Source organism: Notamacropus eugenii, chromosome 5, assembly GCF_028372415.1.
Source record: "Notamacropus eugenii isolate mMacEug1 chromosome 5, mMacEug1.pri_v2, whole genome shotgun sequence".
NCBI lineage: Eukaryota > Metazoa > Chordata > Mammalia > Diprotodontia > Macropodidae > Notamacropus > Notamacropus eugenii.
Genome location: NC_092876.1, coordinates 339055748 through 339069428, shown reverse-complemented (window position 1 = coordinate 339069428; position 13681 = coordinate 339055748). Strand labels below are relative to the sequence as shown.

At 39.6% G+C, this 13681-nt stretch overlaps 1 protein-coding gene across 6 annotated transcripts in view; it reads left to right on the top strand.

Annotated features, from left to right (window-relative positions):
* Positions 1-13681, top strand: part of KALRN (kalirin RhoGEF kinase) — a 963226-nt gene that overhangs the window by 596466 nt on the left and 353079 nt on the right. For all 6 annotated transcript variants that reach the window (XM_072616710.1, XM_072616706.1, XM_072616705.1 and 3 more), the window contains exon 16: positions 11533-11652. In XM_072616710.1, coding sequence (XP_072472811.1) covers positions 11533-11652 — 120 coding nt within the window. The remainder of the gene's footprint in view (positions 1-11532; positions 11653-13681) is intronic.

Genomic DNA, 13681 nt, shown 5'->3' with positions numbered 1-13681 from the left:
CTGACTCAAAGTTCTTAGATTATCTCCTGTGACCTCTAGACCTATTCTTTGTGATAGACATAAAGCTACAGCCTTGGTGGGCCTTAGTCCTCACCAACCCTTGGGCAGCTTCCTGGAGCACCAATCCCACTTCCTAGAATCACTTTAATAAACTTTTCCTTAAGTCCCTTGAGCTCAGGGTCACACAGTTAGTAAGTATCTGAGGTCACATTTAAACTCAGGTCTTCTTGACTCCAGGCCCAACACTCTATCCACTGAGCCACCTAGCTTCCTGCTTTTTCCTAGCTCCTTCTTTCTTTTTTTTTCCTTCTATCCCCCGTCTCCACACAGTGAATCACAAGAGCCTAGTTTTAGGATTTATTTGTAAGAAGAAAAAGCATATGCAATTTCAAAGTTAATGCAGCATATTATAATAATTAGAAGGTTATATAAAAGAAAATTATCTAGTTCAGATAAGGTGATGATAAATTCCTGGTCCAGCTAGGTGCACAGAATGCTGGGCCTAGAGTCAGGAAGACTCATCTCCCGAGTTCAAATCTAGCCTCAGATGCTTCTTAGCTGTGTGAATGAAGATGATAGATCTTCTTGGAGGCAAAACCTTTGCTTGCGGACTCTTGTTAACTTCCCTCTAAACCTTGAAGACTTAGAGGATACAGAATCAAGGTCTCCATTTACTCCACTTTGGGACATACTGGATATCTGAGTAATCTGATAGCAGCAACAAATCCATTTTAATTCTGAAAATTCATAGCAATGATAATAATGGTACTAACACTTTGCATTAATGTAGCACTTTTAAATTTCCAAAAAAGATTTTTCACCTGTGATCATAGATGTAGAGCTAGAAGGAACCTCAGTGATCATATAATCCAACACCGCCATTTTTGCAGAGGAGCTAACTGGGGCCAGAGGAAGGGGGAGTTGTGTGGCTTGCCTAAGAGTAAAGTCAACCACACTGACATACCCAGGATGACTGCTAGCATGGGTTCTTATATCTGCTTTACTAGGAAAGATAGTCATTTAAGGGATCAATAGTCTTTTTTTAATTACATTCCACAAAGAGAAAATATAAGTAGAGAAATAAAGGCCAACAGACAGTACTCTACTGCCTGAATCAAAGCAATATTGTTATCTGCTTTACATACACCCCTGGATCAACAAAGCCTTTACATCTGAGCAAGCAGGGAGGTCTAAACATATGACTACTTAGAACCTCAACCGGGTAATCACAAGAGCTTTCTCATAAGCAAACCCCCAAAGTAAAGTACCAACTTCCCAGTATATGTAACAAAGACTTGGCTCCTGATTGGTTCAGAGTCAGTAGGTATGAAATCTATATAACTCAGCACAGCTGTGAGCAAGCAGGGTTCAAAGGCGATTGAGCCTTCAGATGCTCACAATTTAACCTGAGGTTGGACTCCAAAAAGAAAAACAAAAATTGCACTTTGCTTACTGTTATGCCAAGGTCACACAGATAGTATATATCTGAAGTGGGATTTGAATCTGGAGCCTCTGACTGCAGAGTCAGTGCTGCCTATGACTTTATCTAATTCTCTGAACAAAACTTTGGGACAGCTGGCAAGATTCTTGTTTTTCAGATGAGGAAACCAAAGCATTGTGTTATAAACTACCTTGTCCTCCTATATGGCAGAGCCAGGGTTTGAATCCAGTTTTTCTTCATGTAGGTCCAGGGGTCTCTTGATAATGATTTAACATCTTAATTCTGACATCAATCCTGGCCTGTTGCTCCTACAGAAAGAGGTTTCATCACAACCAAAATACAGTTCCAAACAAAAATTCTTCTTGATCTCAGCAGGAATTTTGTCAAGAAGGCTATTGTCTTGGCAAGATCTGGACATGTTGGGTATGTCAGAGGGGTCTCTAAGAGATTACTTGTGTTACTATTCTTTAGTTGACTTGCAATTATTTACATCAGTGGAGGGGAACAGTGAATCCTAAAATAGCAGATAATATAAAAGTCATTTCCCTCTGACTTTCATAGACTCTCACAGTTGGAAGTGTGTGGTGTTGTTATAGCAACAACAGCAGATTTACCTTTCTAATTACATTCTTTTTCTAGTCAATATTGAAATGAGTTTGTCCCCTTGGAACACACATCCACCAGGTGATGGGGAAAGGGATGGCCCAGGAACCAATTTGTCATCCAGAGGAAATACATAATCTGCACATGGCTAATCAAGAGTTGTCTGGAACTAATTAACAAACAACCCAATTCTCCATCCCATAGACTGGAGGTTAAAGAGAAGTCAGTCCTCTCAGGGAGCAAGAGAATGCCTTCTGTCATCCTGCCCCACCACCCTCATCACTTTGGGAGCAGAAGAAGAAAATAAGGATTTTCTTTTTCTCCTTCCTTGTCTAAAATGATGCTCAACTTCCCTGGATATACCTAGAAGGAAAAAATTGAGGGTGGCTGTCAATGCTCCTCAAAAAGCATTTATTAAATATCTCCTATGTGCAAAGCTCTGGGAATACAAAAATAAGGTAGGTCTAGGCCTGGCCTCAAAGAGTTTCTAGTGTAATCAGAACTCCTCCCACTATAAATACATATGCACACACCCATATAGACATACACATATATTCAGCTATGTGGCTCAGTGGATAGAACACTGAACTTGGAATCAAGAAGACTAATCCTTGAGAGTTCAAATCCAGCCTGAGACACTTACTGACTGTGTGACCCTGGGCAAGTCACTTAACACTGCTTGCCTCAGTTCATCCTCTATAAAATGAGCTGGAGAAGGAAATGGCAAACCATTCCAGTGTCTTTGCCAAGAAAACCCCAAATGGGGTCATGTAGAGTTGGATATAACTTAACTCAACAATGAACAAACTCTATGTGTGTGTACACATATATACACATGATACACATAGGTATATATAAACTATATCTATGGGCATTTGAGTGTATTATATATAAATATAGGTGTACACATACATGATTAAAAACTAGAATGTAAGCAGAGCAAAGGAGGGGTCGAGACAAAGAGTTATAAGAAAATTTTAAGAGGAAGACATCACTTTAAGGAAAATTAAAGGATGAAAGAATTTAGAAACAGAAGGAACCTTAAAAAGTATCTAGCATGAACCTTCTTATTTTATAGATGAGGAGTCTGAAGTAACTTACCCGGAGTGACCCAGGTAGTAAGTATCAAAGCCATTATGGAGGAGTTGGCCCCTGGAAGACCTTAAAGGGAAAGGGATTTCAGTTGGAAGTAAAGGGAATCACCCATGGGACTATAAGGAGAAGGACAGAGCATGACAGAAGACCAAACACATAGAGTGCGTGAATAATAATTGCTCACACTTGAATGATGCTTCACCATCTAAGACTTTCCTTGAAACAATGCTGAAATAGGTAGTGAAAATATTAATATCCCCATTTTATACGTGTTGAGATTAAGATTCAGAGAATAATCATGGGGCTTAGGCAGGAATAGAATGCAGGTCTTTTCACTCCTAATACGCTAATTTTTTTTTTCCAGAGCACCTCTCTGCTTTTCAAATGAAGACAAATCTTGAGAAATGAGGCTAGAAAGGTAGAATGAGGCCAGGCTGAGGAGGGGTGGTTGGGTAGAATGGGGTACAAATGCTCCCAGGCAGCAGATAACCCTGGGGGCATTTGATCAGGGGAGTGATATGATCAGAATGAACATGAAGAAGATTACTTTGGAGAAGGAGAGAGTAAAGTCAGGGAGACCTATAATAATTAGTAGCTGACATTGATACAACACTTCAAAGTTTCCAGAGAATTTTACATACTTTTTCTTCTTTTATGCTCCCCACAACCCTGGGAGATAGGTGCTGTTGTTATCTTTGATTTACAGGGGCAAAGATTAAATGACACACTCAGGGTCATATAGCTAAGTGTCTGAGTCAGATTTGGACTTCAGGTCTTCCCGATTCCAATTTGCTATATCCACTGTATCACCTACCTGCCACCAATTGGGAAGCTATCCTCATAATCTAAGTAAGAAGTTCTGAGGACCCGGACAAGAGGGGTAGCGACTTGAATGAAGCAAGAGGGATGGATGTTAGCTACTAATTATTATAGATTATTATAGATCTCCCTGCCTTTACTAGATGGCCCCTAAGTTCCCCTCCAAAACTACATCTATGATCCTGTGATCTCTAACCCACTTCACACATTGTTAGTGGTAGGAGAGAAGTAAACTAAAGAAAGAACAGTCAGAGAACTAGGAGAACTAGAAAAGTTCTAGTCTGGCAGAAGCCAGAGAAAGAGATCATGGCCAAAACGTGAGATTGTCAATGGTGGCAGATCCTTTAGAGTAGTCCAGAAGAGTCAAAAAAAAAAATAGGATTGTGATTTTTTCCCCAAAATTCTTAAGGAAATTTATTGAAAACTAAACAGAGAAGAAATAAAATAGAGATGTAAGAAATGTGGCTTAGTGAGCCATGTTTATAGCTGTTCAGGAAACTCACAACAGTCTGCAGTAAAAGTCACTACCGTTTGTAATGGCTTGGGAGTAAGCACTACTACATCCCAGCCCAGGAATTAATTTTCCCTGTCAGAATAGAGTTCTTTAGTTAGGTGACAGGCTTATGCCAGTTATACAGAAGGGGTTGGTATTTGATGGGAGTTGGTGAAGCAAGAAGTATTGATCTAGAAGCTGTTGACATATAGGCCAAGAGAGCTAATTAAGAAGTCAGTATTGATCAATGGGACTAAGTTTAAATACTTATGCCTAAATCTCTCTCTCTCTCTCTTTCTCTCTCTCTCTCTCTCTCTCTCTCTCTCTCTCTCTCTCTCTCTCTCTCTCTCCTCTCTCCTCTCTCTCAACTTATTGTCATAAAAAAATTGCCTCACTTGTAAACTTGTTAATGAAAAGGGAGAGGAATAGGATGAACAGTAATCAAGTGTGTGTGTATGTGTGTGTGTGTGTGTGTGTGCGTATCTATCTGTGTTTAACTCTACTGGTACAGCTTGGAGCTAACCTTGTTTCCATGAATAATGTTATTTTAGAATTGTATTACAGAGGAACTTTGTAGAGTGAGTTATGGTAACCTAGAGGGATATTTTTGTTAATGTTGATTTATTTTCTCTAGATATGTGATTTCATCCACATAAGGAACTTCTGTGGAGTAAAAATTCTCCCCAATGATATAGAATGGCAGCCTCTCTATTGACTTACTGTTGCTCAGTCGTTTCACTCATGTCTGATTCCTCATGAATCCATTTAGGGTTTTCTTGGCAAAGACGCTGGAGTGGTTTGCCATTTTCTTCTCCTGCTCATTTTACAGATGAGGAAAGTGAGGTAAACAGTGTTCAGTGGCTTGCTCAGGGTTGCACAGCTAATAAGTGTCTGAAGCTGGATTTGAACTCACTCCGATGAGTTTTCTGATTTCAGGCTTGGCACATTATCCACTAATCACCTAGTTTGCCTGAGAAAAGTAAAACATTATAATTATTTTCTAGTGCCCAACCTATTTTTTGATCACTGTCAAGGATCCCCACTGAGGTAGAGGTGTCCTCCCACACCTACAGCAGGTTCTTCAGGCAGGATGTGCCCAAAGCTATATGAATAGGTAGAAAAATATCAGTTGAGTTTCTATATGTTTGAATGGAAACTTATAAAGTGAGGGAGAAATAACTCACATTGCATTTGTGAGATGATGAGTGGAGCTTTCAATTACAACCCAGGAAAGGAGTGATTATAGGCTGCTTCCTGAAGACATTGACCCACTATGTAGTGACTGCAGACTAAAGGCCAGCTGAATGCTGGGCTAGTGGGTGTCATCAGGAAGGTCATCAGAAACAGTGGGAAAATTATCCCACTTTGGTTACATCAGCACCAGGCATATACTATGAATCTTTCTGCTTGTTATATGTCATGAAAAGCATAACAACTGAATAAGGTCCAGAAATGGGATGCTAGGATGAAAAAAAAGAGGTCTTTTTAGTCAGGAAAGGAAAGGTCAAAGCTAAATATGAAATAGCAAAGGGGGAGAAGATGAACATGGGTTGTTCATTAGATCCTACAATACTGAAGGCAGCCTGGCACAGCAAAAAGAGCACAGGATTTGGAGTTTGAGGGACACGGGTACAAATTCTCTGCCATTTTCTGCCTGTCAAGTCAACAAAAATTTATTAAGAATCTGCTGTATTCCAGGCATTGTGCTATGCACTGGGGATGCAAAGAAAGGTGAAAGACTGTCCCTGCCCTCAGGGAGCCCATGGTCTAAAGGAGGAAACAACATGCAAACAACTATGTACAAACAATATATAGGGAAGATAAATTAGAGAAAGTGGCCCTAGTATTGAGAGGGGCTAGGAAGCCTTCTTTCAGAAGATGTCAAGAAACTCGAATGAAGCTAGAAAAGGCAGGAGATAGAGATGAGGAAGGAAAACATTTGAGGCATGGGGGATGGACAATGAAAGAGCATAAAGTCAGGAAGGTAAGTATTGTTTCAGGAACAGCAAAGAGACCAGAGGCAATGGATCACAGAGTATGTGGAGGAAAGTAAAGGTATAAGGAGGCTGGAGAGGTAGGAAGAGTCCTGGTTATGAAAAGCTTTAAAGACTAGACAGAAGACTCATATTTGATCCTGGAGGTAAAATTTTATTAAATGGGGATGGGAGGGTAACATGGTCACACCTGTATTTTAAGAAGATCGCTTTGGCAACCAGCAGTGCATAGGCTGGAGAGGAGAGATACTTGAAACAGACCCATAGGCTATTGCAATAGTACAGGTGTGAAGTGATACAGGTCTGCACCAAGATGGCAGCAATGTCAGAAGAAAGGAGGTATATGAATGAGAATTCTGACAACAAATTGGATCCCAGTGGTAAGAGAGAATGAGGAGTCAAGCATGACAACTAGGTTGTAAGTCTGAGTAACAAGAAGGATGATAATGATATGAAAGTTCCCTTGACAATTATGGGCAAGCTTGAAAAAAAAGGGCTTCAAAGAAGTCAATAAGAATATGGATTGGCAAAAAATTATTGGATTTGGCAAGTAATGAGAAGTGATTAAATATGACCTTAGGTAAATGACTTACCCTTTCTGAGCCTTCCATTGTTAATCCATAAATGGGGAGGATTTGGTTACCTTGCCCTCAGTGGATAGAGGGCAAGGAGTCAGGAAAACCCCCTCTTCCAGAGCTCAAATCTAGCTTCATATACTACTAGCTGTATAACCCTGGGCAAGTCACTTAACCCAGTTAGCCTCAGTTTCCTCATCTGTAAAATGAGCTGGAGAAGGAAGTGGCAAACGATTCCAGTGTCTCTGCCAAGACAACCCCAAATGGGGTCACAAAAAATCAGACATGATTGAAATGACTGAACAGTGCGCCAGACACTGTACATAGCTCTGGAGATAAAATACTCCACCTGCACCCCATACAAACAACAGTTCTTGACCTCGAGGAGTTTATATTCTAACAAAGGAGGCAACAAATCCTTAAATAAGTAAGTACAAATCAAATCCAAAGTAGGTGAAAGGTGACTCTAACTTTACCTATAACTCTAAATCGATGATCCAGAAACTAAAAGAAGGTTATCCCAGCAGGTTCCCTGTCTTAGCAACCACCATCTGAGAGATTGGGTATCGTTTTATGGCCACAGATATAGGAATGTACTCCTCCTCAGAGTAATTTAATAGCACTGTTTTACTGTGCACAGCAGCACAAAAAGGAAGGAGGTACATTCTCATACCTCTTCTTTAGGGCCATGACCAGACTTTATAATTTCGCAGCTTTCAGTTTGGGTTGTTTTATTTTGTCCTTGTGGTCCTTGTATAGATTGTTTTCCTGGTACTGCTTACTACACTCATTTCATAAAAATTATAAAAATATAAGCATAGAATTCACAAGTGTATAGACACTACACAAGCAAATGGTTCTCAGTGTGTTGAGTACTGGTATGCCCACATGAGACAATGTTATTCTTAGAAATCACCTGGCTCAAGATCCTTCCCTCCAGTCATCTCTGTCTGGGCCAGTTCTACTCTTGGAGTCTTTTAGAGTCTTTTGTATTTTCTCTTTCTAATTCCGTGTGTTTCCATACTTGGGTCCACTTTACTTTTCCCTGACACCCTTTGTTGGCCAATTGAAGCATCAGCAGGTCTTTCCTGGTTCTCTTGTTTCTACTTCTGGTCTCAATAAATCTATACTCCTAGAGACCTGATTCCTAGACAGCCAGAATCAGGAACAGACAGCCAATGTTTTGCCCTTCAAAATATGGAGGGCACACAACTTAACGTATGTACTACAACAACAACAAAACCACTAGAGCAACGAAGTCCCCCTTCTGCTCACTGGAATTCATCTCAATTAAGCAAAGTATTGACATCTTTTGTTTATACCTATACTTCCTCATGTCACTTATATTTCCCAAGGATTTTGGATTTGAGGGGATTCCTCTCTCTCTTCCCCCTTCCAGAGAACCGCACCATGGAGCAAATAATAAAAAAGGGAGAAAAAAAACCAGTTCAGCAAAATTGATCAATACACCAACCAAGTCTGACGTTCCATATCATGTTCAGTAGTCACAGTCACTCTTCTGACCCCCTCCCCCAACCTCTGCAAAGAAAGGAGTTGCATTCTCACATCTCTTCTTGGGCCGTCTGGTCATTATAATTTCATAGTCTTCAGTTTTAATTGGGTTTTTTTGTTCTTTCCATTTTTATTGTTATGGTCATTGTATATGTTATTTTCATGGTTCTACTTACTATATTCTACACCAATTAATTAAAAACATCTTTCCATACTTCTCTGTATTCAACATATTCATTGTTTCTTAGAGGAAAGCAATATTCCTTTGATTCATGTACCCTATCTTACTCAGGCTTTCCCCAATTGATAGGCATCTCCTTAGTTACTAATATGATAGGGTTGGATTAGATGGTTTAAAAGGCTGATTCCATCTGTAGCTCTCTGAGCCTATGAATTCTTATTGTTCAGTCTTTTGGGTCATGTCCAACTCTTTGTGACCCCATTTTTATGGGCCTTTCTTGGCAATGATACTGAAGTGGTTTGCCGTTTCCTTCTCCAGTTCATTTTTCAGATGAGAAAACTGAGACAAACAAGGTTAAGTAACTTGCCCAGGGTCATTTAACTAGCAAATGTCTGAGACCAGATATGAACTCAGGTCTTCCTGACTCCAAGCCCAACACTATATCCAGTGTACCTATGAATTGCAAAGCTGATTTGAGGAAACGATATCACTGCTTGACCAGTGTACCTTTCACACCATGTTTAATGCTGGTTATTGCTTATGTATCCCAAGTATAGAGCACAGAGCCTGGTACATAGTATTAATAAATACTTGTGGAGTGATAGATTGATTGGTTTGCTGATTGCTCCAGATCCTCACATTTCAGGCTAGGACTCTGCTCCTAAACTCATAGTTCTCTTCTTATCCCCAATATCTGAAGAAATACTTTTTCTAATTGTTACCTGCTCCTGAATGGACCTCTATGTCCCTTTTCATTTGGGAGGAGGCTGGGAGGCATGTTAGTCAAGCTGAGATTTGGAGCCATGAAGTCTCTGCTAGAAGGGAAAAGTTGTATTTCTTACTATTCATTGCCAGCTAACTATTAACCGCTGTCTCTAATCATCATATATGAAGGAATCTAATTTACAGAGACAGTTAACACCATCATGACCCTACCACAAGGTTAAAGCCACATACAATGGGGAGATTTTAGTGAGATGGTTTATCCTTTGAAGAATGAAACAGAATCTTAGAGCTAAGAATCTTGGAGATAATAGTATACAACTCTCCCATTGTATAAATAAGGAAACTGAGGTCCAAAGAAACCAAGTGACTTGCGCAGGGTCACACAGGTAGTAAGTATCTGAGGTAAGATTCAAACTCAGGTCTTCTTGACTTGGAATCCATTTCTTTATCATTATAGCACACTGCTTCCTGAGTCCTTTAGTTACTTAATGAAAGCAGTTGAAAAATGGGAATGAACAAGGAGATAGGATGATGTAATAGGAGATATAGATATTTGGGTCTGTTTCATTCTGTCATTCCTTATCCTTTTAAATAAATGGTTTATTTAACAGATTTAATAAATGTGTTGTTGTTGGGACCAATGATCTGCTTCTAAATGTGAAAGCTGATAAATGGAGAAATTCCACATGGTAGCATTGAAGCCTCCAGTTTCTCCAGGTGGTCACCTCCTAGGGCTTAGCTGTCTTACCCAGACTTCCTTGGCTTCTGCCTTTTACAACTAATTTCCTCTGCCCAGGGGAAGACAGATTATCTCAGTGATACAGCAGGAAAGAGTATTTTGTGAAGGTACATGAATGAATCAGTGGACCAAGCCATGTGTACTCCAGCCTGTTGGGCAGTACATATATATTTCCAAATCATAAATGACCATACACGTTTCCCAAAGAGATGAAACTGTAAAAGTGAAAGCCTCATCTGTGAATCTAGCATGCTGCCCCCCACACACTTGTATCCACCATTTCAAGATAATTAGACACTACTAGCCAGCTTTAGGAGGGTACGGTAATGATCCTGAGGACTTCATACATGCAATATGAGGTTTTATTTTCTGGAACTAATGGCATCCTATCCCACTTTCTGTCATATCAATTGGAATAACACTTCCATCCTAATTTGATAGCTTCAGTGGGGTTGGAATTACATCACGTCTAAGTAGCATTTTACATTTTATGGACTTCTTTCCTCCATGAAGTAAGGAATGGGAAGATAATCCTCCTTTCAGATGAGACTTAGATCAGCAAGATTATGAGGCTTACCTTTGGCCACATGGCAAGCACACTGATGATGTCCATACACAATGTAGCATTGGTTATTTTTTCTGTCCTTGCAGAAAATTTGAGGCATATGAGCATTATTATTTGTCTAAGACAGAAAGATGACTTCTAATCATGCATTTTAAAAACATGAGGGAGGGGGGAGAGTCCTTATTGACAAAGTAGGCTGCAACACACAATACTTCTACAGTCTCCATTCATTCCACTTTTCCTCACATTCTACCCCTCCTATGGGACCAGGAGAGCAATGGATGGATTTTATTTCAACGTAATACTGAGAAGAATGAAGACTCATGAATTGAACATTTATTGATTACTTATTATTTTTAAGGCACTGTGCTAGGGATTACAAAAAAGAATAAGGCATGACCCTTGTCTTCAATGAGCTTACGGTTTAATAGGGGAGATGAAACATTTTCAACTTAATGCAAGGCAGACTATATCACAAGAGAGGTAGAAAGTATGATAAGAATTCAGAGAAAACTTCTAGTTAGGGTGACTTGGGTAAGGTTTCATGAAGGAAGTGAAATCTGAGCTGAGTTTTGAAGGATAGGATTTTAGAACACAGAAATGGAAGGATATTTGAGTTATTCCATATTTCTTCTATGATCATGGAGAATGAAGAAATTAGATATTTAATGAATATTTCTATGAATGAGAATGCCTGGACTGTGTGTGACTGAAATAATTAGCAGGACAAGTGCCTCGATGGGAATCTGTAACAGGTTAATAAAATATGTGCTTATCCTGTTTCTCCAGGTCCTGGGTTGGATCCGCAATGGGGAGTCAATGCTGAATGCCAGCTTGGTCAATGCCAGCTCTTTGTCAGAAGCTGAGCAGCTTCAGCGGGAACATGAACAGTTCCAACTAGCCATCGAGGTAACACTCATATCCATGCTTTAGTGTCTTATCTTTTGTCCACCATACTGGGCCCTGTGTTAGATAGAGTTCCCTGAGGTTTGGGATGGTTTCTTTAAAAAAAAAAGAAAAGCATTTGAGTGAAACACACTGGGGTTTATACCTTCCCCACAACCAAGAATTGATCAAGAAGAAAATTAAAGTGTTTTAAGAAAACCTAAGGTGTGAAGATCCAGGCTTATAACTATACTAAAGTTCATTCACATTGCAAAATGATACATCTTTCAAACTGCAGACCCTCTAGGGCACTGTGGGGAATGGAGGCCTATAGAAATGCCCAACCGCTCTGCCACTTTTCCAAATATTAACTGCATGAGTGAAAGAGGCTAAGAAAAGCCAGAGTGTGTGGAGCCACGCCAATTGAAGAGTAATCAGAAAGGAGGATTAAGCATTTCAGAAGTTATAGTGCACATCGTTAGGAAAATGGGATGAAATTCTTAAAATATCTGAGCTACGCTAATGTTCCCACGATATGTTTCTAGTAAAGTATGGGTCTCTATTTCCCCCAATAGGGACTGGAAATGGGGAGAGGAACTTTTAGTAACTAAGTTGGGCTAGAATTGGTACAAGTTGCACAAACAGATTGCTTCAGTTCCTTTCATAGTAGAGGCAGAATTAGAATTCCAGGAATGTGCTATAATGGCAAAACAAACTGATTTTTGAAGGAGAAAGACTTTTAAATAAACTAACTTTATCCATAAAAATCTAGTAAAAATTAATTCTGATGTGGGTTAATGACTTAAATAATGCTTGAAATTATGTCTCCTTATCCATCCCATGGAGACTGGAGTTGATTCCTTTGGTAGAGGGAGAGCAAGGAAAAATAAGAAGTGAGGCATAAGGGCTATATTTAAGTAAAGTTATAGTTCGGTTCCAATGGGAGAAGGAAGAAAGAGAAAAACATGTACAGACTCTTCCTACTAATGATGGAGTGCTGAACTCAACTTCTTTTGGAATATGTAGGAAATGTGGGTCTTATCTGCTGCTGGAAGGTGACAGCCAGTCAAAATCCCTCATGAGTCTTAGCCAATGAATGGGGAAATAGCATAACGGCTAAATTCCATATTAGTGTAGCTTTCTTGGTAACTGCATTTGATAATAATATTGGCAATTCTGGGTCACCATAGTATAAATACTCTACGCCCTTCTCTGATAACACAACTACTCATCACTGTTAGGTTTTCATGCATGTATTTTTATCAAAATAATACCTTGATATTCATAGAAAATGATCTTTTTTAGAATGTAGCAGTCTATTCTCCAAGGGAGACTACTGGAGTAGTTTAAAATATGGATATTGAAGGAATGTTGGAAAATCTTAGGGGAGCAGGCAGAGGCTTTTCCCAGGGTGAGCCACCACCAACACTGTCTAATTGTCAAGACCAGCACACCAATTTAAGGCTTATTCTCTCCATTCCAATCTATACGTGTCCCTTTGAACCAAGTTCTCTGTCATGGGAGAAAAAAAAATATAACACTGCTCAAAATTCAAGCTATGTTAAGGGGAGTTTAAAGAGTATGGCTTGATTTAACCCCTTTTGACGATAGCATTTGAGGAATTTGCCATGACTACTAATAGATGATTCCGTTTGACTGCTAGGGTTGCCAGAGAGAAGCCAGGTATCTCACAAAGAAGTTACAATTTCATTCACGGTCCATGCTCAAGAGAGCCAGAATCACTACTTCTGCTCAGCCTGGGACTGTTAAAGCAGCTCCCCAGGGCTCACCCCCAAGGGAGCCAGAAATTTACCAATCAAGTCTAGCTGATTCAGTTCATATCCAAGGTGCTCTGTCTGATGTATCTTCAGAGAATCAAGCTACCTGGGAGGTTTTCATAGACAGCTGAGTTTTTAAGCTCATTTTTATTTTAAATTCTCTAATGCATTTTTAAACATAAGCATTACCACATGAACAGTAGTTAAAGCAGCTGGATATTAAATCCAACTGGTTTGCTTTAGATATTGTCTTTTGCATTCCTAGCAACTATCAT